This window comes from Erithacus rubecula, assembly GCF_903797595.1.
Source record: "Erithacus rubecula genome assembly, chromosome: 2".
Classification (NCBI taxonomy): domain Eukaryota; kingdom Metazoa; phylum Chordata; class Aves; order Passeriformes; family Muscicapidae; genus Erithacus; species Erithacus rubecula.
In genome coordinates, this window is record NC_136685.1 from 108,598,372 (window position 1) to 108,625,052 (window position 26,681).

General features: G+C 46.9%; 1 protein-coding gene across 1 annotated transcript; it reads right to left on the reverse strand.

The window, feature by feature from the left end:
• On the reverse strand, nt 1-25,566 carry XRN2 (5'-3' exoribonuclease 2). The gene is made up of 30 exons (XM_079297790.1): nt 25,470-25,566; nt 23,048-23,175; nt 22,846-22,957; nt 22,644-22,755; nt 21,922-21,980; nt 21,756-21,845; nt 20,849-20,921; nt 20,701-20,751; nt 20,428-20,585; nt 19,976-20,050; nt 19,751-19,884; nt 19,610-19,667; nt 19,411-19,518; nt 18,720-18,764; nt 18,326-18,451; nt 17,483-17,601; nt 15,860-15,995; nt 14,109-14,216; nt 13,932-14,021; nt 13,556-13,628; nt 12,791-12,874; nt 12,195-12,292; nt 12,026-12,105; nt 11,188-11,244; nt 10,609-10,677; nt 10,383-10,517; nt 9,480-9,607; nt 6,861-6,921; nt 3,200-3,338; nt 1-597 (listed from the first exon to the last, which is right to left on the reverse strand). The coding sequence occupies exons 1-30, from the start codon at nt 25,542-25,544 to the stop codon at nt 535-537; spliced, it is 2,844 nt and encodes a 947-aa protein (XP_079153916.1). The 5' UTR covers nt 25,545-25,566; the 3' UTR covers nt 1-534.
• Nucleotides 25,567-26,681: the final 1,115 nt, after the last annotated feature.

The window sequence follows — 26,681 nt, forward strand, 5'->3', positions numbered from 1 at the left end:
TCAGAATTTCCAAAGCCACTTTATAAAGCAAATAAAAATATTGACTGATTTGGTACACTCACACAGAAAAACCCCTAGAAAGAGTGCTAAAAACAAACAGAATCTCTGCCCTTTGCAGCTCATTTAAATTAGGTATCAAACAGATAAACCCAGGCGTCGGAAAAGTCGAAATGTTTTTACTTCAGAGTCCAAAAATCCCCTTCAGTGCTGCTGGCTTGCTCTGGGAGCTCCTAAAATCCCATTTCTGGGTTCTTCCCACCTCTCTGTCTGTTTCCAGGCTCCTGTGTGTGTTCAGAGCTCGGGGTGACAGGCACAGGAATCCCTCCCAAAAATTCATCCTCAGGTCCATAAGAAATGTGCACGTTTAAAACAGGCTTTAAAAACTACAAGGATGATACCCAACAATTTAAATTTTTTTTTTAATTCCCCCTACCCCCCCCTTCATCACCCCCCCCCCCCAAAAAAAAAAAAAAAATCCAGATTTTTTTTTTTTTCTTTTCAATGTTTAAAAACCAAAAGAAATGGAAGCAGGAGCTAATTCCAGCTGTACCTTCCTGTGGGATGTGGGAGAGGGTAGGGCCTCCCAGGACCATATGCCTGCAAACAAACAAACAAAAGCAAGCATTTATTTTTGGGATTAGCAGCAGGGGTAAACAAGAGGGGCGAGCTGGAGGCGCCACACGGAACAGAACAGGGACAAAACATCCTCCAGCCTCCCAAAAACATGGATGGGGATGGATCCCAAAGAAATCCACCCCCACCTGGGACACCTCTGCTAGGCTCTGCAGAGTATTGGGTATGTGGGGCAGCTCACACTCAGAATTTTTACACAGTGTTTTAAAGGAAAAAAAAAAATGAAGCTGTGGTTGTTGCAGGAATGTTTTCCAGCTTTTAAATGACTCCAAAAATGAGATGTGTATTTGTACTTAAATTCAGGTACATCGAGTATCCAGGGGGAAAATCCACCAAAAAAATTTAAAGTGATTTCCAAACCTGGCACACTGCAGAGAGCAGCAAGTTAATTCAGGGTGATGCACCAACACCAGCTTGGTTTGCTCCTTACCCACAGGTTTTTGGTGTGGAGGGAAAAAAGGGGCTCCCTTTCCTTCCTTAAGAGAAATCCCTCCCTATCCCAACCACAGCAGACCTGCCAGGGAGGCTCCTGGTTTGTTCCCAGCCTTGATGAGCTCAATTAAAAAATGAAAAACCAGCGGGGCCACATCCCTGAAAAACCCCTGAGCGGGGAAGGACAAAGCAGAGGTGTGGATGCTCTGGGCTGGAATGGAGCTGCAGCCCCACACCTGCAGCAGCCCAGCTCCTTCTCTGGGAGAGCTGCAAGGCAGCAAAGCCCCCCTCATTCCCAGGGAGCCCCCCAGATCCATGGCAGCTGCATTAATTTTGTGAGCACTCGGCGGCAGCGCGTTTATTAACCTCTTCAGACCGCGTTCTGCACGCTGTAAAAAAAAAGAATTCAGAGGTGAAAGGGCCCAAAGATAATTATTTATGCTGCTACGTGTCACCACTTCCACTTGAATCCCCTTTTCAAGGCTTTAAAGCTTTGAAATTTTCAGGCAGCAAGGCTGGATTCAGTGATTAGGCTGGCACCCTAAACCCTTTCAGGTACCTTCTCATTTCACTCAGCCCCGAGGAAATAATGACATCTGGAAGTTCATTTAAAAATAACAAGAACGGGGGGGGGAAAAAAAGCAGCAAAACATTAGGATTAAAAGCAGATAAACAGTTGCAGCACAACTGCAAAAGGGAATTTCTTTAGGGATGTGATTCACTGGAGCTAAGAGATTTAATCATGAACTCATGTGAATAAAAGCAGAAGGGTTGTCACTGCTGGGTTTTTAATGTTTCCTGCAGCCACAGGTGGGTCCATGGCAGCACCAGGGGAATTCTGCTCTGGGCAAGACACCATGGGACCTGGTGTGGATGTCCACAGGGCTCCAAGGGCTTTCCAAGTGGGAATTCACTGCAAAACCATTCCTGCTCCCCCTGATCATTCCAGCTGCTGGAATTCCAAGGTTTAAGGCTGGGAATGAAGCACAGATCCCTTCAGCATCCTGCCTGGGATGAAGGGCAGAGCAGACTTTTCCAAGTGTCCTTTCCCAGACTAATTAAACCCTGCCCAGACTCCAGCAGCACAAAGATCCTCCCCCAGTTTTCCCCCAGGAGCACAGCAGCCCCTGCTATGGATTAGTGCAACCAGGCACTCACTCCTCTGGCTCTGGGGTGTTGGGCAAACCACAAAATGAAAGATTTCTGAGATCTGATCCCATCAAAGCACCTCATCCAGAGCTGAAATGTATTTAGAGCTCTGCTGGTTGGGTCAAGGCTCAGGCCATGTTATTTCCCTGCAATTATAACTCATATTGTTGAGTTCTGCCTCCAGTCACAACCAATAGAGATCTAAAATACATTTTAACTTTGCATAGGTGAATTGAGAGGATACACATCTGGGCAGGCTGGGAAGAAAAATTAAAACTAAAAAATGACTTGTGCTGAGCTGAATCACATTTCCAACAGTTTGTGCTTTAATTTCCACATAAAGGATGGGGCAGTGGGGCTGTCACCTCCTCCTCCTCCTTCTCCCTGGGACTGGTCACTAACCTTCCCACAGTTCTGACCTCCAGCAGCAGAAGCAGGAGTTCAACCCAGATATCCAAAATGTATTGAAAGTGAGTGTTTAGCAGTGTAAACACCCAGAGTTCTGGTACAGCAGCATATGCAGATCATGTTTTACTGGGATCACACCCCCCTTAGGGAGTAAAATTCCCAAAGCACAGCCACCTGCTGCTCTCACTCTGTGGCATTTTCATGAACTGCTGCCCCAGTCACCTGTAATTTGGGGTGAGGTTCTCCCCTCACATTTTCTTGTTTCCTTTTAACCACACAGAGCCATTTCCCACATGCTCAGAGAACCCCACATTTGCATTAAGTACTTTTTGCAGCTCGGAGAAACAACTCAATCAACACTTGAGAGCTGTAAGAATCTCCATTTCTAACGTGCCAGGGAGTGTGGTGGGGAGGTTTTCCTTGTGGAAACAATGCTGAGCTCAGGCTGCAGAGTGTGGCCATGGCAGGGGGTGTTGGGGACAGTGCTGGGACAGCAGGGGTGACACTCAGCACAGCCAGGGGAAGGGGAGGGATGGGTGGGGGGAGGCTGGGGGGGGTTTGAGCCCCTCTCTCCTACCTGTCTGCCCCTGTCCATGCGTTCCTCAGGTCGCTGTGGGTATGCCATGGGCCCCAGGCTCTGGTACTGGGCTGGCTGGAACTGGTTTGGGGACGGCACCATGCGGTTCCAGGCCAGCAGGGGAGCAGCACCAGCACTCCTGCAGGGACACAAACCACACACCCCTGCCTTTGTGTGCCTGCTGAGCACACACAGCCCAGTGCTGGGCAGCAGGAACAGCAGGGAACACCCCCCAAAACCTCCCCAAAACCTCCCCAGGGCAGCTCCCCGCAGCAACACCCCCATGATCCCAGAAGGTTTTCCCTGCTGGGTTTGCCCATCCCAGCACCCCAGAACAAATGTGGCACAGGGGAGCTGGGGGCTTTCTTCTCTGAAGGCCCAGACTCCTTCTGGGAGCCCATTCTTCCCACTTAATTGCAGGTTGCAAATGAATTCTTAGGGCGAGCGTTGGGAATCTAGGGTAGGGGCCTTGGCTGCTTTTTCCCATCCATTATTCTGCTCAATATGTCAGGAGGTCTGATAGGGAAGAAACCTTTTCAAGTTCTATTGATGCTGTTTTCAATTGACCACGGTGACCTAGCAACATAAGCACTAATTGGCACGGGCTGACTGACATTTGGTGTACAGTTTATATGGGAACTCAGGCCCAACATCCATTATGGCCCAGTTTGCCAGCCTGGATTACCCACAGCAAGAAATGTTTTCATTCCCCTCAAGTGCCCATTCCCAAGGGACAATTAGACAGCAACAGGTAGAGCATGTCCAGTATTGTTTGGTTCAAAATATTTAGGGAAATGCTCTGGGAAATGGTTTGGTTGTTACCAAGCTGAGAGTGGCTGAGGGATAATTCCTTAAAGGAATTGGAGCAGGTGGGTCCTGCAGGAGGTTGTGGGGGAAAAAACATGGAGAGGGGAGACAGTTAATCCTTCCTGACCTCTGCTGAAGAGGGGTTTGGGTGAGCAGAGCAGGAACTCTGCATGGAGGAGATGGGGACAGCAGAGAGAAGAGCTCTGCACCCCAGGATTGGGATAGGACAGGAGAGAGTGGGAATTCTGCACCCCAGGATTGGGATGGGATAGGAGAGAGCAGGAACTCTGCACCCCAGGATTGGGATGGGACAGGAGAGAGCAGGAACTCTGCACCCCAGGATTGGGATGGGACAGCACAGAGCAGGAACTCTGCACCCCAGGATTGGGATGGGACAGCACAGAGCAGGAACTCTGCACCCCAGGATTGGGATGGGACAGGAGAGAGCAGGAACTCTGCACCCCAGGATTGGGATGGGACAGCACAGAGCAGGAACTCTGCACCCCAGGATTGGGATGGGACAGCACAGAGCAGGAACTCTGCACCCCAGGATTGGGATGGGACAGCACAGAGCAGGAACTCTGCACCCCAGGATTGGGATGGGACAGGAGAGAGCAGGAACTCTGCACATCAGGATTGGGATGGGACAGGAGAGAGCAGGAACTCTGCACCCCAGGATTGGGATGGGACAGGAGAGAGCAGGAACTCTGCACCCCAGGATTGGGATGGGACAGCACAGAGCAGGAACTCTGCACATCAGGATTGGGATGGGACAGGAGAGAGCAGGAACTCTGCACCCCAGGATTGGGATGGGACAGGAGAGAGCAGGAACTCTGCACCCCAGGATTGGGATGGGACAGCACAGAGCAGGAACTCTGCACCCCAGGATTGGGATGGGACAGGAGAGAGCAGGAACTCTGCACCCCAGGATTGGGATGGGACAGCACAGAGCAGGAACTCTGCACCCCAGCTTTACCTGCTGCCCCACACATCACTCCTCAGAAGGAGCCATGCTGTAGTTAAAGCTAAGAGCACTTTATGTTTGTGGGGACTAAACTCTCAAAATCAACATTCTAAGTTCATACTCACTTCTCTTAATTAAATATTTTTTGCACTAACTTTTTCCCTTCATGATTCCCAGAAAACAGCAGATTCTCCCAGGACAAATAAGGAAAATTACTGGGAATTAACTTTTTTAACAATCATTCTGCCTTTAGAACAAGTGCTGGTGATAAATATGACAGGCCAGCACTGCTCCATGCCTGGAATGGGGAAGTGTGACACAAATTTCCTTTGACATCAATCCTTAAAAAAGAACTGTGCCACTTGGAACACACTGGGAGTTACCCACAGAGTTACATCAACATTCAGCCAGGTCAGCTAAATTCAGGAGAATTTACACAGGAAAACATTCCTGCCTTTGGAAATAATTTCCAATGATGGGTTAAGCTGAAAATTTCTGTTTAAGCAGATGACACATCACATCCACCCCCACAGGGATGGAGCAGGGCTCAGCTCCTCTCTTCCCTGAGCAGAAATCCCTGCCTGCTGTTTGGGAAACCCAAAATCCTTCAACAGGTCCAGACCCCTTTTTCCTGCACCAAGTGTTTAACCTTGTGCTTAAGGCTCTGTACAGCAACTAAACAAGAGACAGACCTGCAGCAGCCCTTCACAAATAAAAGTATATCAACTGGATTTAATTAAGGGGTGGGAGAGGCAACTCCCATGGCCCAGGCAGTATTAAAGTTTGCATTATGAATGAATCTTGCCTTGCAATATTCCACACAGATGAGGCACAGGGCAAGGGAGCCAGGCTTACTTCAGTGGGGATCAAAATGGTTGCCATGGAAAGTGACTGTGGAGAGCTCAATAAATTCCCCCAAAGCCCATATTTTCAATGGTGAAACATTTGCAAATAAACCCAAGGAGGGGGGAAAAAAATTTAAAAAAAAAATAAAAAGCTGGGCTTTGGAGGAGAAACTTCCCTCCCTCCTGCACGAACAGAAATAAATGTCATTATTCATAGCTGCCACAGGTAGCCAGGGTTTATTGAGCCCAGAGCAGCCATCAATGAGGGATGCATGTAAAACATCCCTGATTACCAAACCATGTCACATTCCTTCCATTCGATGGCACTTATTGGGCTGTGGATTCCATAATCCTTCCCCGAGCCCCTTCTGCATTTAATTCAGTTCAGCCTTAAGTAGTTAAAGAAACTGTTTTCAGTGGCAACTAATAACTACTGACCTACAGTGACACTGCCCTACAATGGGCTTGTCAGGCCTGAAAAACTTGTACCAAAGAAGCTGATTAGGACTTCAAGAGGTTTGTAGCAAGAATCAATGGCTGGTCTGTGCTAATGCTGGGGCTGCAGCACAGGAATGATAAAAGTGGAACACCATTAGTTATGCCTCATTAAGCTCCACAGCCCTCCTAAAAAGAAATTTGTTTAGCCTGTCCAAAAATCTAATGCAGTTTTAAGCTCTCTGTGTTCAATTTCATAGTATCTCAAAAGCTTCAATAAGATAAAGGCCAAAGAACCAAGGATGGTACCAAAGCACCAACAGTAAAGTTAATTTTGAAGCCTGAGTTTTAATGGAAAGTGTTTTTCCCTCCTTTTTTTTTTAATACAAAGTCCTCCAGCCTTTTAAAGGATGAACACCACGCAGTGGGCTCTCAAAACATCAATAAATCATGGACATTAATTACCTCCAAAAAAAAAAAAAAACCTGCAGCACAGCACCACTTCCACAACCTTAAACTGCAATATTGCAAACAGAGGAGGGGAAAAAGCAGAGGCTGGGCAGTGCCCAACCCACCCTGCTGGGCACCTTCCCCACCCCTCCTGCCTTACCTTTGTGGTGTCTGCTGGAACAGGGGTGTGGGGCCTCTCCAGGACTCCTGGGGTCTGAGATCTGGGCAGCAAAAAAATGGCAAAAAAATGTCAAATCTTGTCACCCTATCTCTTGCCCGGGACATTCATCACTGTATAAAAAAATAACAGGCACTATACACTATAAAAAAACATACACACTCAGCATTGTGTTCCCACTGCACACAACAAAGATGTCAAAGTCAAAATATGGGCTAAGTTATTCCCCAAAGGCAACTAAAACAATGGCCAGGGCATGGAGTGAAGTGGATGGTTCTGTTTCATTTAAGCATAAATACTTCCTTAAAATAAAATGTAAATCCATCACCACTAAAGACAGCAAAGGTGCATTTAGAAGTTACTGTGGGCAGTGATAACACACTGATAAAAACCTATTAATGATGTCTCAGATAATGGAATCAGGCTGAATTCAGCCTTTTTTTTTTTGGGTAAAACCTTGGCCAGAGCCCAGGGCTGGCTGCAGGAGACCACCCACTGGCCCATTGTGTGTGCCACCCAAACCAGCCCTGCACAAAGGGCAGGCAGGAGCAGGGCTGCTCTAACAGGGCCAGCAATTATAGGCTGTGTTGTCCTTCTAAATAACCTGGTCAGCAAACAGGATGAAAGCAGCAGCTCCTCAATAGCAGCCAGGCAGCTCCCAGCCTGTCAATCAAGAGCTCCAGTTTCACTGACACCTTTGATGGCTTTCAATGGCCTTCAAGTGTGACCTAATTCCAACAGCTGGCTGCAGCAGCTGGATAATGGCTGGCACAGGGACACCCCGGTGTGGAGACAGAAAATAAAATCACTGTGCCTCTCTCCCAGCTCTGCCTGGCCCAGCCCCAAGCCAATCCAGCCCCAAATTGCTCATTTATGCCCCATGCAGGGTTATTTATTCAGCTTTACACCTGTAGATACACACAGAGTTACCAAGCAGTGCTCCTCAGCTCCTCTTGCCTGCTGGTTCCCTGGGAATCTCAAGGGTTTTTCCATGCCTCAACAGGCTGCACCCACACAAAGCCATGTTTATTTTGGGATGCAAGGGGAGGGCAATGGAGCCCACAATGCTGCTCAAGTGGGAGATGTGTAGTTTTCCAAGTGGAGCTTAAAACACTCTAAAAAGTTGGGGACAGCTGCTGAGTGCCACAAGTTTCAATCCAAAATATCCTAAAACGACTCTCTGTTTCTGATAATTCACAGGAACACAGGCAACATCTTGTTTCCAGCCCCTTCCTCCTCCCCATGGCAGCAAACACTTCCACAAAATCATCATCAAAACATTTAAAGCCCCCCCTGTTCATTTGTGTGGCTGACAGAACAACCTTGGAGGGAGAGAGTGAATGGCACTTCAGAAAGGTACAAAAAACAGGAGAAGGAATGACAATTAATATTTTCCTTAGGCTGCAAAACTTAGGCATTTCCCAGAGCTATAAGGCCAAAGAAACTGCCTTCACTATCATCTCCTCAAGTGACAATTCATCTAATCAGGGTGGCAATCAAAGAGAAGATTCTGTGTTTACTGATTGCACTAATCAAAAATCACTTTTCCAAGGCAGATAATTGACAAGTTTACTGCCAGTCACAAATCAGATGTCCTGCTGCAGGAGCTGAGCCTTGCACTTGACTCCCCAAGTTATCAGCACAGACAATTATTCATCAGCTGAAAATTGGCACATCCAAGGCAAATCAGGGAGCAGTGGTGAGGAACACCCCCAGCCTGGAGGCTCTTGAGGAGGAGAAGGCTCCTGCCTTGACTGCCTGGCCCTTTGGGGGCTGATTTTACTGCAGTGTTTGTAGGAAAACACCACAAGCAGAGTGGAAAGCTGCTGTGGGTCAGTCCCACTGAATAGAGGGGGGTTTGACCACATCAGCTGTGGTTTTTCAGGAATGTGTGGGGTCTGGGGGTTTCCCAGCCCAGCTGCAGCTCTCTCACAGCTGAGGAACACAACTTGGCCACTGGAGAGACCCTTGTGTCATTGCCATTTCTCCTGCCTTGATTTTCCAGCTGCAGGTGCCAATGTGCTTTGCTGGAGACACTCCTGGCTGTGTGACCCACCCTCCTGATGGACAGGAGCTGCCCTCAGGCCCCAGAAAACCAGGCATCTCCAAAAAGCCAAGCACAGCCAAGATTTCACACCACAGGCAGTGCAAATGAGAAGCTAATTAGAGTTTATGTCTCATCTCCTAGGGCAGCTGGGTGTCTCAGCAGAGGAGGAGGAGCACAGCCCAGTGAAGTGCCACAGAACACATCTGCAGTGTCCCACAGAAGCTCTGGAGAGCCTGGCTGGCACACAACCCTACGTGGTGAAGGAGCCTCCAGGAGGCAGCTCCACCTGGCTCCTCTCCCTGCTGCTCACCCTACAGCAGCACAGCAAGCTCTGCCTGGTGGAGAAAAGCAGCTGAGGGAGGGGAGAGGGAAATCCCAGCCAACTTCTCCAAGGTTTGCCAGGCACACCTGCAGTGCTCCGAGGCACTTCTACCTTCCCACTCCCACATCCCTCCTTCCAGACACTATTCCAGCACAGGCAGGCACGTGGAACAGATGAAGAGAGATGTGTGCAGCAGCCCAGAGGGGCAGGCAAGGCAGCAGAGGGCACTTACTTGAGAGCAGCTTGGGGATCTGCTGCTGGCTGCCCATCAGGGGCCGGGCGTAGGGGCTGCCGTAGGCTCCCAGCGGCACGGCGCCGGGGTACAGCCCTGCCACGGCCCTCTCCCTGGGCATGCTGTGCCTGCAGGGGGAGAAAAAACACACAGGGGGCACCTCAGGGGGCTGTGCTGACCCCCCTCTGCCAGCACAGCCCATCCCAGCCCTGTCTGCCTGCTGGGACAGGGATGGATGCTCCAGCACATCCCGGCGCGCACACGCACGCCCGGGGAGCTGCTGCCAGGAAATCTCAGCTCTCCAGTGGCACAATTCTGCTTTTTGTTGTGTGTGACATGCCAGAGGGCTCTCAAGGACAGGCCTGTGCCAGGACAGCCTGCTTCTCCTTCCTAAAAAGGGATGCTCTTCCTTCTTGCAGCTCCTCCAGAGAAGGAGGAGGTTTGCCAGTCTTTATTTGCCAGATTTTATTTGCCAGTCTCCTTTAAAACCCTCTCTCCTCTGGCTCTGATAAATGCATGGCTCCTTGCACTCCCCATTTAATTCTTAAAGCTTTTTTTGTTTATGAAAGCATAAAAGCCATTGCTGTCTTCATTAGCAGTCATAACTATCACTTGTGCACGATATTCTCATTGTATCACTACAAACAAGCTTTAAAAAACCTCAAACAACAGGAAAGTGATTTAGAACTATCTAGGAGGGCAAAAAATATGAAAAAAGCAAATAAGGCATTACTGCAAAATCACTCTAATGTTCAATTTCCAGCAAAATTGAATTTAAATATCACAGGCTGAGGTGTCCAATATAGAAAACCAGCACCTAAGCTTGGACTCTGTGCCCATCCCTTCTTTTTTTTTAATTTAAAAAGGGAAAGGAGGGCAGCCACCCCGGCAAGGCAGCCTTACCCCAAGGTTCTGAACGCTGACTGGTCCAAATGCACAGGTTTCCTGTCCCTGTTAAAGCCAAGCTGTGGTCTCCAAGGCCTGCCATCATTGTTGGTTTTTTCCCAGTCCCCTGGCTTCAGGACTGGAGCAGGTTTCCTGAACAACAAGAACAGTTCCATAAGTACTTATCAGGGCAAATACTCAGATGGATAAATCAGAATGGAATGATTTGAAAGCTGACACTTACTTTGCCCCAGGTAACACTGTAGCCTTGAAAACAAAGTCTTCAGCAAATTGTGGGTCTTTGAATGAGATGCTAGAAGAAAGTATTTGAGGATTAGGCTTGTTGCATAATGGAGACAAAGTGAAACAAGAATCACTGTTTTATTACCAAGAAAGTTAAAAGCAAGCACATGAGGAGAATGATCTCACTCTTCCAGCTGGAATTCATGTTTTCCAGGACCAAGAAAGAATGAGGCTACAAGGAAAGGGAATAATGGCTCCCTGGAAAATCCAGCCTGAGGAGCAATGCTCTGACTGCTCACACCACCTCCAAGACAGGAGGAAAACCCTTGTGACAGAGCAACAGGGGAAAGCACAGAACAATTCCAACCCTGACAGGGGCAGATGGAAAAGCCAAACCCTTGAACTCATCCCTCACAGGAATCACCTCCCCATTCAGGACATGCTTCCCACAGTGTCCTGACAAGGCACAGCTCAGCAGCCCTGACTCCTCTGCACAGCAATGGCACAAACACAAGTGATTGTCAGTGCCCTGAGTGCTGCAGGCTGCACATCCTGGCAGGACAGCCCAGAGCTCACTGACCTGACTGCAGAGTTCTGTGTCAGATCCCTCAGCATGGGAACAGGAGACTCCACCACCCTGGGGAAGAGAGAAACCTCAGTCAGAACAACACACAACACATTTCTCACCACCTGCTGCTCTGCCAAAACATTTATTGCAAAAGTTAACCTGCCTTTCCTCTAAACCAAGTGCTTCTGTGAGAAATGTCTGTTAGAGTGACCTGGGGTACACCTGCTGTCCAACCAAGCCAGTGTTTGAGCATTTAAAGCAAATGATGTACTCAACACTGATTTTAGTGCTGCAGACTCAATGGAACAAAGCCAAAGTACATCTAAGCTATCACTGCCTGGATTTTTCTCTGATGAAACCCAGCTTAGCACATAAAAAGCAGAGATGTGGGGTTTTTTGGGCAATGTGCACTAATGAGAAGTCACAGCAGCCCCCATTAACATTACCACATAAAAGCAGAGAAGCCCAAACACGACCACACTGCACAAGGCCACTGAGCACTAGCACTTTCATCACCCAGGCCTTGTTTACCTCACAGAACAATACCTGAAGGCATAAAAATCAGCCTTCCACAGGTGAAATGACAAACAAACAAAGACTCCTCAGCGAGCAAACAAACGCATTAGAGTGTTTTAAAGATATCTGAGGTTAAAAAAACGGGACCGTGGAAGGCAAATTTCACTGGCTGGGGATCTCCCCCGTGCTGGAAGGAACACGTGCTGAGTCTGAACACTCAGCCTGACACACTTGGCCTTGTCAGGAGTTTTAATTGCTTCCTTGTGGGCACAAAAAACCATTTCTGCCACAAGTGGAGGAGAGGCCCTTGAGCAGCAAGAGGGAGCACACTCACTGATCGGGGAGGACGGCGTTGTCGTTCAGGGTGAGCTTTCCCTGGATGCCGTGGCACAGCTCTGGAGGGATGTCCACTGCCTGTGGAGAGGAGGGAGAGGAGCTTTTCAGTGCTTTTCTGCAGCACTGCACTCCTCCCTGCTCCCCCTGAGCAACAGAGTGCAGCCCACCTCAGTGTTCTTGCTCTTGTACTGCTCCACGATGAAGTCACAGAGGGGATGGTGCTTGCCCACAAAGAGAACGTCACCACCAAGGCTGTTCCTCCTGCCTGCAGGAATGATGGCAATGGGGCAAGAGCTCAGGCCCAGGCAGCAAAGCTGGCCTGGGGACACCTCCACAAAAGCCCAGTTTCACCCTGATTTAGGAGAAAGCTTTGAGCACAGCAAAGGCAATGTCTGCCCAGAGCAGGACGTGTCTGGTGCCAAGGACAGCTGGCAGGCAGCAAAAGAATGGGAATCTTGTGTTCAGGGCAGGAATGCAGAATTTAGAATGGAGCAATGCTGCAGATACAGACAGAACTGATAAAAAAACCCACCCCCAAACCCCAGTTTACCCACAAGAACCAGATGTTATTTCTGTACAGCAGAGAAACAAACGTTGGCCTTTAGAAGCTGAGCAAATGTTACAAAACAAATCCCCTGGGATCACTGATCAGCAGCAGCACTTCTGAGGAACAGCCTGCCATAAAACTCAACCCAACCAAAGACACCTTGTTCATTTACAATGAAATTCATAGGTGGCAACACAGCAATTCTCCAATTCTTACTCTCTTCAGGAGTCAGGTCAGGGTACACTTCCTCCAGGGCAGCTCTGAGGCGTCGCTCATCCACAAAAGGCAACAAAGCCACACCTGGAAAACCAAACCAGGGTTTCCTTAGTCACTGAAAAAACCCAGAACATCCCCAAAACCAGATACCAGCATGGTAAGAACCCTTAGCCAAGAAACAGAGCAGTGGCATTCTGAAGGAATCACTTTGGCTTCAGATTTGCTGCACTCAAACTGAAAATCTAAACCTAAAACTTGACCTGCAGTGTAAATGACACCCAGCCTTGTAAATTGATATTCTCTAAAGAAAGGAGAAAGCTGCATAAATGCTGCAGCTCTTTTTTCATTCTTTGTGTGCTTCAAAATACTTCTATATTCCCCAAAGTATTTTTGGCACAGTACTAATGAGCCACTGATTGAGCAGAACGAGATCCATTAATTAAATGCAAAGGAGACAAAAGACAATTACACACTGAGGCTGATAAAAACAGAAGAATGATTAATCTGGTTCAGGACAAATGAACAAATCTAGAATGACTGCTGAAATTACCAATAATCATTGCCAATCCAAAACCAGTTACTGAACCATAATCTGCTCTTCATACTAATTTATTTTCCAAAATACACCTGCTGTAAAATACTGGTCTCCACAACAAGTTATCTGTGTGTTTTCTCACTAAGATGATTTCCCAATTTCCTCCTATTTTTACAGGTTTTTAAGACTAATCCTAAAAATTTAAAAACAAATCAAAGCTGAAGTTTCACCTTGCCAAGCGTACTTCTTCCCATTCAGATCAATAGCAAAATCTTCAGGGTAGAAGTCAATGATGCTTGATTCCTGGAATTGAGAAAACAAAAATCACCCCAAAAGCCAACTTTGACAGGGGTTCAGAATGTCACATGGTGCCAAACACAAAGATCTTTAGTAGCAGAAACAGCTTTCATTAAATGCCATTTATGCCCAAAGTGGGGACGGACACCTGCAGCACTGAGAGATTTCAAATAAGAAATGAAGGAGGAGATAAAAATGAGGATAAGGAAGAAAGGTAATTAGGATAAGTCAGCTGGTGTGCAGAGCAGCAGGTGCTGTGCCCACCACTGCAGGGTGACCTGAGCCCCCAGCTCAGGGATGGATCCTCACCGGGTCCGTCATCAGCTTCCTCCAGGTGGGCGGCAGGAAATTCCCGCTGGCGGCGGGGAACACCCCCATCAGCTGCTCCAGAGGCTTGAACTGTGGGGAGCAGACAGCAAAGTGATGGCCAAGAGGGTAAGGAGGGGACAGAGCAGCAGGGGGAGGGTGGGGACACAGCATCCCTACCGGCTTGGAGCCCTTCTCAAAGTCAGAAGGCATGTCGGCGATTCCCTCGAAATCCGAGGCGAACGGCGCGTAGTGGAAAGGGTAGTACCAGTTCCAGGAGGCACAGCCCTGGGGCAGGGAGGGGAGACACGTGGAATCACACACACACAAACACAGCAGCAGCTGGGAATCCTGCAGCATTCTCTCCAGCACCAGCACTTTGCTATTTCCCTGCCTCAAACACAGCACACCACCGTGCACCTCGCCGAGGAAACCACCGGCTCCAAGTCAAGCTTCCACCTCCTCAGCTATTTTTTCTTAGCAGCATCACTTGAAACAAACATTTTTGACTATTTTGACTCCCAGTTCTGAACAATTAAATGTCAATGAGGCTCCTCCAGTGATATTTTTGGTACCAAATTACAGCACCTATAATTATTTGCAGGCAGGATGTTTCAAAAGCCAGGCGGATTGCTTTCATTATTTTTTCTTTTTTTTTTCCCCCCCTCTCCAAAAAGATGTTCCTCTAGTGGGACATGCCTTGAGTTATTAACTTACTGGAGGAATAGAAAGGCATGTCATGTATGGACAGCCAGCAGTAGTTACTGGAGTAAAGAAAAAAAGCCAAAAAAAAGATCCTCTGGCAAACCTACATTGAGGTTCCCCCAGCCCAACAGCTTCCTAACCTCATTTCCATATGGACAGGGAGTAATTTCCCAGCTGCTCCATCCCCATACAACAGACTGGAATGGTTCTGTGCTCTTGTACCACTGAAGGGGACACTTTTACCTACAGCTCACCTGAAGGATCATTTCCACCCCTGGGGGCAGATAGGCAGAGAGCTGTGGGGAAATACCCTGTCATGGTTAAAAAAAAAAATCAGGGTTTCCTTGTGCCCAGGATCCCAGGAATTCCCACCTACAAAGGCATCCAGGTGACATCTCTCCTTTGCAAAAGGAGGTCATGCACCAGAACTTGCAAACCTCACACTTGATGATTTTCATCCCCCACAACACATGAGCCAGAGCCCAAAGTCAAGGAATGCTTAGAGCAGGAGGGAAGGGGACACATTCCCATTTTGTTCCCAGGAGGGGAGTGAAAAAACCTGCTGGAAACTGCATTTTGTTGCCATGTGAGCTGTCTGGACAGGTGGCAGGCACTGAGGAAAAAGATGAAGTTTTTAAGCAGACAGCCCAGTGTGGAAGCTCCAAATTCACACAGCCAGGCTGTGACTGACTTTGCCTTCAGGGCACGGAGCTCCTTATTAACCACCAGTGCAACAAACCCCACCATGGCTCACTAATCTCTTGCCAATCTGACATCTCAATTATCAGAAGATTTAAATCAGATACAGATGACTGCAATCACAACACACTGCATGGAGCAGCATGACAAATCTGCAGAGCAGACTGACAACTCTGCCCCCTTGCAAATTCTTACTGGCATTTCACATCGTGCCCTTTGTTCTCTCATTTAGTCACCTGCAGTGTTGTTATTTGTGGGAAAAGGGAAAATAGCAGTGGTGCTGAGAACCAGAATGCTGGAACCACTGAGGCTGGGGAAGATCTCTGAGGTCAGAGGTCTGTGAGCAGTCACCACCTCAGATCACTGAGTGCCACATCCAGTTCTTCCCCCAGCACCTCCAGGCAGGGTGAAGCCACACTGGAACCCCCATTATCAAACAAAACAGGCACACATTTGTTTAACACCTCCAAAAAACCCCACCAAACGAGCAAGACCAAAACAAACTCGGCCAAGAAAGTCTGAGGTACCTGATAATAATATCTGAGGACCCAGCAAAGCCCTTCCACGTAGGACTGCACAACCTTGCGGCGGAATTTCTCATCCGAGGCGTCCACATCGAATTTGTTCTTGTAGTAACGTTGCTTCCAGCCTGTTTCCCACAGCCTGAAACACAGCCAGGCACAGGGGACAGGTCAGCATGGATGGGCACCTGCACAGCTCTGAGCTGTGAGGATAAAACCACCTGTACACAGCTGGGATGAAAGCAGGGAAAGGGAAGCTCGGCAGAATAAATGGGACTCTTGGCAGAAGTGACAGAGTTTTCCTGCTATCCCAAATATAGAGGCAAGCAAATGCAGAATAATTGCTGTGTTTTGCTGCTGTTCTGATTGCCAGAGGCACTCCTGCAGCTCAGCACCCCGTGCCTGCTGCCTCACATCAGGTGAGCTGCCTTTGGGGCAGCATTTCCAGTCTCTCAGGGCAGAGGTGCTCACTGGGATCACAGGAGCCACCCTGGGCACAGCCCATCCTTCCTTCACACAGCTCCCTCCCCCTCATGTCTGTCCCCAGATGGGGCAGGGAAAGCAAACACTGGCTCCTCTTTCACACAGGGGCAGCTGCACCCTTCAGCTCTGCTGTATCATGTCAGCAAAGAAGCAAACTGCTTAAACCACCTAATCCCTTAATAATGATTTGTTTTCTTACACAGAACTTTACTCCAAGCCACTCCAAGAGGTCACCTCAAGCTGACACTGCTCAGACCCTCCCAGAGCCCTAAATCCTGTGTATGGAGCTTTAGGAGAGAGCCACAATCCACTTATGCTTCCTTAGAGGATGCACATCCCTTTGGCTCTGCAAAGAGGATCTTCCCTTGATTCTCTTTGGAGACAGTTGCTCAGGACACTCCTAAATCCCTCCACATTGATGAGCAGGCAGAGAAGCTTTAAAGACTTGCAGAAAAGCAGGTGAGCAAGGACAGAGCTCCTGGCACTGAATCCTGAGGGATGGAGTCAAGAACATCTGCAGGCTCTGAGCTGCCTGAGAGGCAGACACTTGCATAAATTAAAAAAACCAAAACTTTTCTGTGAGATAAAACCCATCTGTAGCTGACTGCAACAATTTGTTCTGGTTTCAAAGTCACTATAAACACAGAATATATTTCCACAAACAGCGTGGTCCTATCTAGGACATCAATGCAGTGGTTTTTTATTTACAATGGCAAGCAGAGAATTCATTTCCACACAGAAAAAATACTCTGAGCTACAAAAGCTTAAGAAACTGTTGAATGTAGCACAACCCTGCCAGAACCACTGCTTGCTTGTGAATCACCACAGTTTGCTTTTTTTTTTTTTTGAGCAGCTCTGCCAACTCTCAGGTGGAAATCAGATGGAATAATTGATCCTTAAAATTTATGATTTTCTATAAAAATTCTGCTTGCTTGATTAAAAAAAAATAAAAATCAGGAAAGAAAATGAGATATTGGAAGAGCTGATGGGCTCCATGTCACAAACCTGTTAAAAAGTTAATTACTGCTGGATAAAAAGCTCCCAGCAAAGCATCCAAAGGCACTGCTGCACTGAGCTAAATGGCATTAATTAGGCTGCATCCAGCTCAGCAATTTACCAACAAAGTGCTCCCAAAAATGGCTTCACCTGATATTATCCTCTGGCTCAGGTTCACTGTCACTGTCCTCACATTTCCTCTTGGTTCCTCCTCCCAGGGAGGGGCTGCCATCAGGAGTCAGGCTGGTGTTTGGAGATGCTGAAGTTGTCTAGGGTCAGAATTATTACAGATAAATAGGGGAAGGGGAGGGGGGGAAGAGGAGGATTTATCAGGCTTTTAAAATTCAAGTTCAAATTAACAGCTCTGTGATAATCACAGGCTTTTCTCTGCAGTTGCAAAAAAATAAAAATCCAGGCAAAGGCTGCACAACCTTTAACCCACCAAAGTCAAGGGGTAAAAGGGGAAACCAATTGATGCACAGAGGCAAAGATGTCACTGGCTTGGAGAAATAAAAAGGATGCAATAAAGGATTCAAAAATGCCATTCTGGATTTATTCCAATGTTGGAACAACAGTGCATCTTCTGTCACAACTCACTTTTGGGTGAAAAAAAATGTGCTTCCAACTCAGGCCTGCCAGAAACACTCTGAGTTCCTCCACAGCTGGTCTCTTAAATACCCTCTCAAATTTATCTATTTTAATATTACAGCCTAAAAGAAATGTCTCCTGTTCCATAAAGGAACTAATTTGCTTAAGTCAGGTGCAAGAAAAGTTTTGGGATTAAAAGGGAAGAGCAGCAGAAATTACACCTTGACAAAGCACATTGTATTTAGACTCCAGAGAAGGGCATCACTGCAAGTAGAAATAAAGGCAATTTTATTCAGGCAGGCTTAGGAAAAAAAATCAGTTATTTAAATCCACTTCTTTGGAGAATAATATTTGAGGTGTCAGCTTTCCAAGCAAATTTGAAGGGGCCCCTGAACAGATACTCACAGAGTTCTGGTGCATCCTCATCTCAAAGGCAGCTTGTCTAGGGTTAGAGATTGCCTGAGGGCTGGATCGATTTCCCAGGGCTTGAGGGGAAAACTGGCCCCCAGGGATAAAGGAAGGCTGATCCCTCTGCCAGATAAAAACACAGACAAGGCTGCTGAAAGAGCTCTGTGATCTCCCCAGCACTGGGATGATGCTCTCAGGTTAGCATGACAAGGAAATGAATGGACAAAGGTACATTTCTTAAATATGGAATAGAGAAAAAAAAAAAAAAGCATCAATCTGATTTAAATTGATTAAAGTTTGAAATGGTTTACACACACCATGGTTACACCTGCAGTTTCAACCTCCAAAAACTAAAGTAGACATTTATATTCTTGCTAGTTTCTTCACTTACCTTCAATCTCTTCCTTTTTTCCTTTTGTCTTCTTTTAAAGTTATCCTAAATGAAGAACAGAGGGAAAACAAGTCAGTTAAGGACACAGATTCCTTGGCAAATTATTTCAGTACAATCCTCAACTGACCACACCACAAGGTTTTTGGGCAATGTTCTGAACAAGACATGGGCCAATTCTTGTGTCTGTAAATCCAACAAAAATGGGATGGAATTTTCTACCCTACCCTGAAAAATCTATGGGGAAAAAAACCAGCAGGGTACTCAAAACCCCAAAACTCTGGTAATGAATTAAATGATCCACTACATTTAGCTGCAGCCTTACTTGGGGGTGACAGCAGTGTCAGTGCACACAGACTCCTTGCCTGCACTGCAGAGCTGCCCCAAAAAAAGTGTCAGAGAGACATTATAATCTTAGAAATGGGAAAAGAGACTCCAGGGAAGATATTTCCTATTCTGTGGTTCCTGGGCCAATTGAAAACTTCAATATCAAACTGGCATTTCCAGGAAGAGAAGCTCAGCTGGAAGCACAAAATTCATTTTTGAGCCTGGAAGAACTCACCAGAGATTACAACAGAGAAAATACAAATTTTGATCTTTTTTTTTTTTTTCTTTTTGTTATGCTTTTAAAGGAATGTCTGTGGCTAACAGTAAGTGAGCAAAACCCAAACCCCAAGAACATCAGAGCAATTACATCGTCGTCCTTCCTCTTTTTGAAAATACTGTCTTCAACTTCCCCAACAGCCAGCATGATCATCTGGACCCTCTGCAGGTTCACAAACCCACTTTCAGTCAGGTAGCCCTGCAGGTCAGAGAAGAGCAGAGTTGAAAAACAAACCAGCTTTGTGGTAAGGACCAGATTGTTGTGAAAGGAGAAGGAAAAAAACTCTCACCCCAGTTTTGTGCACCACGTTTTTATAGATGTTCACCAAGCGATCAATGGCTCCCTCCCTAAACACAAAGCACAGGGTGAGACTCCTGGCAGTGCCAAGCAGCTGCTCTTGCAGGGAAAGGAGAAGAAAATTCTCATCTACCTGATCTCCAGAGATGGCAGGTGAGGGAGGAAATCATTCCCCACAAAGAAGCACATGAAGACCCAGTCATCCACGCTCCTTTCAAAATCAAAAGTGAAAGGCAAGCTGGCCATGGTGAGCTCTCTCTCCAAGTACTGCAACACACACAGAGACAAGAAAAAGGAGCTGAGGGAGCAGAGCACAGGGCAGGAATGGCACTGCCAGGCAGCAGCTGCTGCAGCTCACCTCTCTCAGGACACACAGGCGGATGAAGATGAACTCCTGCTCCGAGACCGGCACGGTGTCGGCAAACTGGTCGTGCTGAAACCACAGGGGACCCACATCAGACACAAGGAGAAGCTGCAGCAGCACCTGGTTCAGCATCCCAGAGCCTCCCCAGCCCCACTGGCAAGGCTTGCTTCAGCAGGAGGTGAGGGAGACCCAAAAACAGCCTGCCAAGCCTGTATTTTGCTGCTTTGCACATCTCTTCAGTTGCTGATTGTTTGTTCTCATCCAGTGGGGAAAAACCCCAAACAACAGAACATCACAAGTGTGCACATCAGGTTTTACCTCCAAGTAAAAATAAAAATGTATTCCCAGCAACAATTTGCACTGTGCCTCAGCTAAAACCTACAGCAAGAACAATTTGAGAATCTCCTACTGATTAAAAAAAATCCCAGAAACAGCAAAATTCTTACCTTCCCTTGTTTCTCCCTGGGCAGACCTTGGCAATCCTTAACCTCATGCCCCATCTGGTTACAGAGAGCACAGGGCTTGGGTTTGTTTGGTTTGAACTCTTCCCTGATGATGGTGAAGTTTGGTTCATGTGTAGCTAAGCCAAGCATGATCAGATCAGCTGCCAAGCAAGGGAGAAGAATAAAATGTGATTAAGGATAAATATAGTCAAGTTTTGGGTTTTTTTTTTTTTTTTTTCTAGCAAGATGTAGATTACCCAGCAAGAGAGAACTCACCATCAGCTCCACAAAGACAGTGGTGAGTGTTTGGGTCGTGGTTTGGTTGAGCTGCACAAAAGAAAATTACATTTTGTCAGAATCATGCAAAATAAGTTATTACTGAGTGGATCTTAAAAGAAAATCTTCACATCCATTGGAGTTTTACCTCTTTGTCTCCTGATGTAATCCATGATTTTGTGCTCCCCTTCACCAGGAGCACTGGCATCTGACAAAATAACCTGAAAATAAACATTCAAATCATTGCAACAATTAATACTGCCACAGGAAAAAAAAAAAACAGGATGAACACAGCATCTTTATGGTTTGAGCTAAAATACTGGGATTGAAAATGAAATTATTTACAAGCAAGGAGCAAATGAAGAGACCTTCACTTCCCTCTACCAGACTGAAGCTGAGACTGATTCAAACTCCACCAAAATGATCACTTCACACTTGATGTGTCCTGATAAATTGCCAGGGCAGTGAGATGGGCACTGAGCTCACTGATGCACTGAAATAATCTCATCACCCCCTGCTTGCCCTGAGGAGAATTAATGTTTATAAAACCCCCTGTCTGATGGGGGAGGAATCAAGCAGAGCCAACTGCCCTCTAATTAGAGCACTTGAACAAATTCAGCTGCATTTTCTGGCCCTTGTGTGCAGCACCAGGGCTGTCACAGGCACAACTGGGGGACTGGAGTGGCTGGGCAAGACCAGGGGAGGATCTGTGAGCCCACAGAGCTGGAACCTGCTATTTTCACTGCCTGCCATTAGAGCAACAGAGACAATACAGCCTGCTGAGGGAGCAATTACAGAAAAGGGACTGTGCAAAAGATACAACTGCCACGTATCTTGAAAAAAAAAGCATTCCTGAAGCCTTGTTTCCCATTATGTGAAATTGTGGCTTGCAGCAACGAAATCACAGCAAACGGTGCTGGCAGCTGGGAGTTAGCAGCAGGAACGGATCTTTGGAGCTCCCAGCCAGGCCCAAGAGCCAAATCTGTCAGATTGCCACTCCCCAGAGGGATGGAAGCAGCCCCAAGTCCCTGTATCCCTGAGGTGTGGGCACTCACAGTCAGGTTCCTCCAGCCCGGGTCGCTGCTCAGGCGCTCAGCGATGTAATAGCGCAGGCACTTGGCAAGATTGTCCATGAACTCAGTGCCCTGCACAGGGGGAGAAAAGGGGTTAAACCAGCACCCAGCCCCCTGGAAAGGCTGGGGGCAGGGGCAGCTCACTCACTGGTGTGATACAGTTGCTGTCAAACCTCTCCTTCACCTCTTCTGGAGGTAGGAAACCACCTGGAGCAAGAGAAACAGGGAGCAGGGTTATATCCAGATGGATCAGTGTCAACAGGGGGAAACCCAGGCATTCCCTTGGGAATAATTAACTCACTGAAACCAGCCTGTTTCATGAAAGCACCACAAAACCAAACCAGCTCTTACCACGGTGCTGCCTCCATCCTACAAACTTCAGCCAGCAGCAACACGCTCCCCTCTCACTCCAGCTGTGTCACCACCACCCTCAAAGTTGCTCTGACTTTTGTTTCCTCATTGAATTTAGAGTTTCCACTGTCAAGTGACTCCCCTTGCTGGCAGCTTATTATCCTTGTGCAAGAGTATTTCCATCTGATCCCTGCTTTTAAGCCTCAATCCTCCTTTCATCAAGCCCTACAAGCATCTCCTTCCTTCCAGAAGGGTTTTGGCTGTTTCTCACTGCATTTATCCCTGCTCCTCTCTTCAATTTATTTTCAAAAGGAATTAAGAGCACTCAACACAAACTCATTTCAGGCAGGAGACTGAAGAAGAAAAGATGACATTTTGTTTTGTCTCAAGTTTCTTTGGAAAACACAGACCCAGCCTTCCCTGGGCTTGCTCTCCCAGCAATGCACACACACAGCCCTTCTCTCAACCTTGCTGAGGTGACCAAACAAGGTGACACTCATGGAAAAACCTCTGCCCCACCTTTGGCCAGAATTTCTTGTCGGATTTTTTGCTTCTCCTCAGCAGCTTCCATGCCCTCCTTTGAGGCTCTGAATCTCCTGGACCTCTGTTGATTCATTTTGGCACGCGGGGCCTAAAAAAATGAATAGAGGAGAGCTTGGGTCACCTTCTGCACCTGGGAAATCTCTTTTTCCAGCTGGAAAGAGAACGTGCCAACACTCACCACTCCATCTATGGCCATGTAGAGGAGTCTCCTTGGCCTCACAATGTTGAAGATCCTGTCGATGTACTCAAAAATCGCCACCATCATCTCATCTTCATTTTTGGGTGCTGGCCTAAAGCACAGAGCACTCAGTGTTAACACCAAAAAAATGCTGTCAGCAAAGAGATGTATAACCTGCAAGGAGCCAAAGCAAGAGCCTTACTTGTCCTCTGGGTGTGTGCAGGGGTGAATGATGCCATTCATGTCCAGGTAGAGGTTGTCAAACTCCACCTCGTTGGGGTTGGGTTTGCTGGTGTCGATGGGGACCTTGACACCATTGCACTCCTTGGCCTGGGGATGCACAGGGGACAAGGATTTCAGCACTAATTACCAGCAGCTGACAGTGCACACAGTCACAAAAGCCTGCTTTGGTTTTAAAGGCAGAAGAAGAAAAAGAGGAGTAAGTACATACATCACCTGCAACTGCATTTTTCATTATTACACAGCTAAGAAAACACAGTGATGGGTTATGGGGGAGTGCTCATTCCTGCTGACAAGAGAAGCCCCTACACTTCATTATTTCTTCATCCTAAATCACCTAGAGCCAGCTGTACTCCTGGAGTGAATTCTCCAACAACCACGGTCACTTTTGTTTCCTCACCATAATTTCAGGTTTGTTTTGGCCCCTTTGTTGCTGTTGGTTTTGTGGTTAGTTTGGTCAAAAGGCAATAATTAGCAGCACTGATTGTCCCTCCCACCAGCCACAGGTGTAAATCAGAGATGAAACCCCAAAGAATATGGAAGAGGAGCTGAGCAAGGAAAAACCTGATGATTTTCAGAGTTCTGGGTTATAACACAGCATGGGCATAAAGCCAAGATTAAAAAAACCCCAAAACTTATCCTGGCAGGTGCCACCCCCAAATCTCCAGACACACACACACACACTCAAATGAGGCACTAGAAAAATAAGTGTTGGTGCAAAAACAGCACAAAAACTGGATTCTCCTTGATCCCCAGCTCTGTGCCCAGGGTTCAGAAGGAATTCCAGCTCTGTGAGGCAGAAAATTCCCCCCCTTCACACCCCCAGACTGTGGAAGGGAGGCTGAAGTACTGGCAGAGATATCTCCTGTGATATAACTAAACTGTGCACTTCTCATCTCTTTTGAAACCATTGAAAGCAGATCTTCAAACATGATACTCTGGCTGCAGCTTTATTAATTCCTATCCATTTGATTAAGAATATTCTCCCCTGGATTTTTTTTTTTTTATTATCTTCAAGATCTTCCTCTCGTTCTTCCTGCTCAGCTTAAGAAGAAGAATATTTCTTTTTCTTAAACCTGATTAATCCATCAAGGTAAGAGAAGAAGGATCAACTTTTCAATATTTCAAAGAGGCAAGCTACAGGGAGATACAAAATTTCTGATTAGAGAGATTTACAGCAATCCTAAAACACACAGAGAGCTGATTACATCGTGAGAGAAGCTTAAATTTATTGACAGGAAGACAAACTACAGCTTCTCCCTGCTGTCCTAGTCCACTCTCAGATTTATAACCAGGTTTGAATATTAAAAAAAAATGATAATTCATGTGATTTATCCATGTGCTGTCCTGGCTGTAATTGCAATGTGGATGAGCTGCCACTTCACTTCTGGCAAATCCAACTCAAGGAATTTGTTGTGTCTCTCCACTCATTTTAATAAAGGACTTTGGCTAGTAAAAGCTCACTTATTAAAGGCTGAAAAAAAAAAACAAACCAAGGCTATACAAGGCAGGAACAGGCTGGAAAAGCACAGAGATGAACACCCTGCTGCAGGCAGGGCAGATGTGCAGGGAATTCCAGCAGCTCACCCTCTTTTTCCTGTTTTTTTCCACCCTTTATCCCATCCCAAGGGGAGGGAAGAGCAGAGAGAAAAGAGCAGAAAGTATCCATACACCCTGTCCAGCTCAAAAAAATAAATTAAATAAAATAAACAATTATTTGAGCTGCAATACAGCTGTGGAATCACTGAAACCTGCTGCCATGGAAAGGCAGATTTTAAAGGATGTTTTTGTCACTGTTTGGTCAGGAGATGTTTATCCTGGGTAAATTAGGAAGCTAGGAAAAAAAATAAAAATAAGAATTAAAAAAAAAAAGAGGTTAGTATAAAGCAGAATGCTTCGGTCTGAAACGAAGCACGACAGTAGAGAAAGGAAAATATATGATGAAATCGTTCTGTTTTAAACCCCCCTGTTACGAATAGGATGTTTTCTAAATAAGTTATATCTACTGACAGCTCGCAAAACAAGGGTTTCACAAATTGGGCAAAATCAGATTTCCTGCCTTTGTGTGATCAATCACAAACTATCTGCTAAAGATCAGAATTCCCAATTCTGTTTTTATCCACCCAGACCAGGTGGTTCCATGAGCAATTGTCCCAAGAGTTGCCCCAGGAAATTTGTAAATTTCTCCGCAGAATTACTACAACAAAACAATAACAATTATCGATGATTACAAGGAAAAGCATCATATAAAAAAAAAAGGAGCTGCAAACCAAGCTCAGGGGAAGTGTATAACAAGAATAAGCTCGGGAAAAAAAAGAATAAAAATAATAAATTAGCCGCGAACAAAGGCGCGCAAAGGCTGCGGGGCAGCGCACGGGGCTCACCTTCTCCTCGATGCAGTTGACGATGATGGAGGGGTATTTACGGCTGAGCCAGCGGAAGAAGGCCGGTACTCCCATGGCGGGGATGGAGCGGGGATGGAACGGGGATTAAAGGGGAATTAAAGGGGAATTAAACGGGACGGGACGCGCCGAGCGGGACCCGCGGCACCGGCGGCGCTTCCGGGGTCGGGGGGCGGCGCGGGGCACGCCGGGAAGGCGCGGTCACGTGGGGCGGCCGCCGCCATATTGAGTGCGGGCTGAGGCCGAAGCAATGGCGGGCTGAGGGGAGGCGGGGAGGGTGAGGGGACAGCTCCGCCCAAAACGGGTCTGAACGCTTCCTGCGGGCTGAAAGGGACGCGCGGAGAGGAAAAGCAAAGCTCGAGGACACCAAAGGCTGTGGGCACCAAAGTGAGGGAAGGGTAGCGCCTGAGGCAGCCGCGCTGCCGCCCTCACGCTCAGCCGAGACACAAAGTATGATAACTTCCCTTCAAAGCCAGCCGTAAAAGGGCGGTTTAATAGGAGAATCACCCTCCCTTGGCACCTTGTTATAAAGGAGAAACGCAAGTCGCGATATTCAGCAAAATTTAGATTGGTTTATTTTATATAGTCAGACCCAGCAGCGCTGGGGAAAACGTGAGGGGTCACCCCACTCCACATTTCCCCCGAACTTGGTTTGCAGTTCCCTTTTTATAGGATGGTTTTCCTTGTAGTAACCAATAATTGTTATTGTTTTGTTGTAGTAATTCTGCAGGGTAAGCGGAGAAATTTACAAAAGTCGTGAAACAGCTCTTGGGACAATTGGTCATGGAACCAGCTGGTCTGGGTAGATAAAAACAGGAGAAGTGGGAATTCTGATCTTTAGCAGATAGTTTGTGATTGATTACACAAAGGCAGGAAATCTGATTCTGCAAAAAACCTTTCAGACTATGGAAAACTCCTTTTTTTTCCTTTTACAAACTGGTATACACAGTATTCATAACAGAGATTTAAAGAGAGTGGGTTTAATCATATATTTCCCTTTATCTAGGTCCATGGTCTTTTCTTATTTCAAGTAACCTGGTTTATACAAACTCCAAAACTTCCATGATTATCACGAATCATTTATCAGTTATCCCAAAAAATATAAAAATATCCGTTCAAAACCAACCACAAACGACCGGTTTAACAGGAGAATCGCCCTCCCTTAGCACTTTATTAAAAAGCATTGTGAAGTGC

What these genes read in the sequence shown, in the direction of transcription:
- XRN2 (XM_079297790.1), bottom strand. Translation starts at nt 25,544, where the DNA reads ATGGGAGTACCGGCCTTCTTCCGCTGGCTCAGCCGTAAATACCCCTCC. An exon ending in ACAAGAGCAAGAACACTGAG is followed by an intron (nt 12,106 to 12,194) that starts GTGGGCTGCACT and finishes TCCTCTCCACAG; the next exon opens with GCAGTGGACATCCCTCCAGA. An exon ending in TCAGCGTTCAGAACCTTGGG is followed by an intron (nt 9,608 to 10,382) that starts GTAAGGCTGCCT and finishes CTCCCCCTGCAG; the next exon opens with GCACAGCATGCCCAGGGAGA.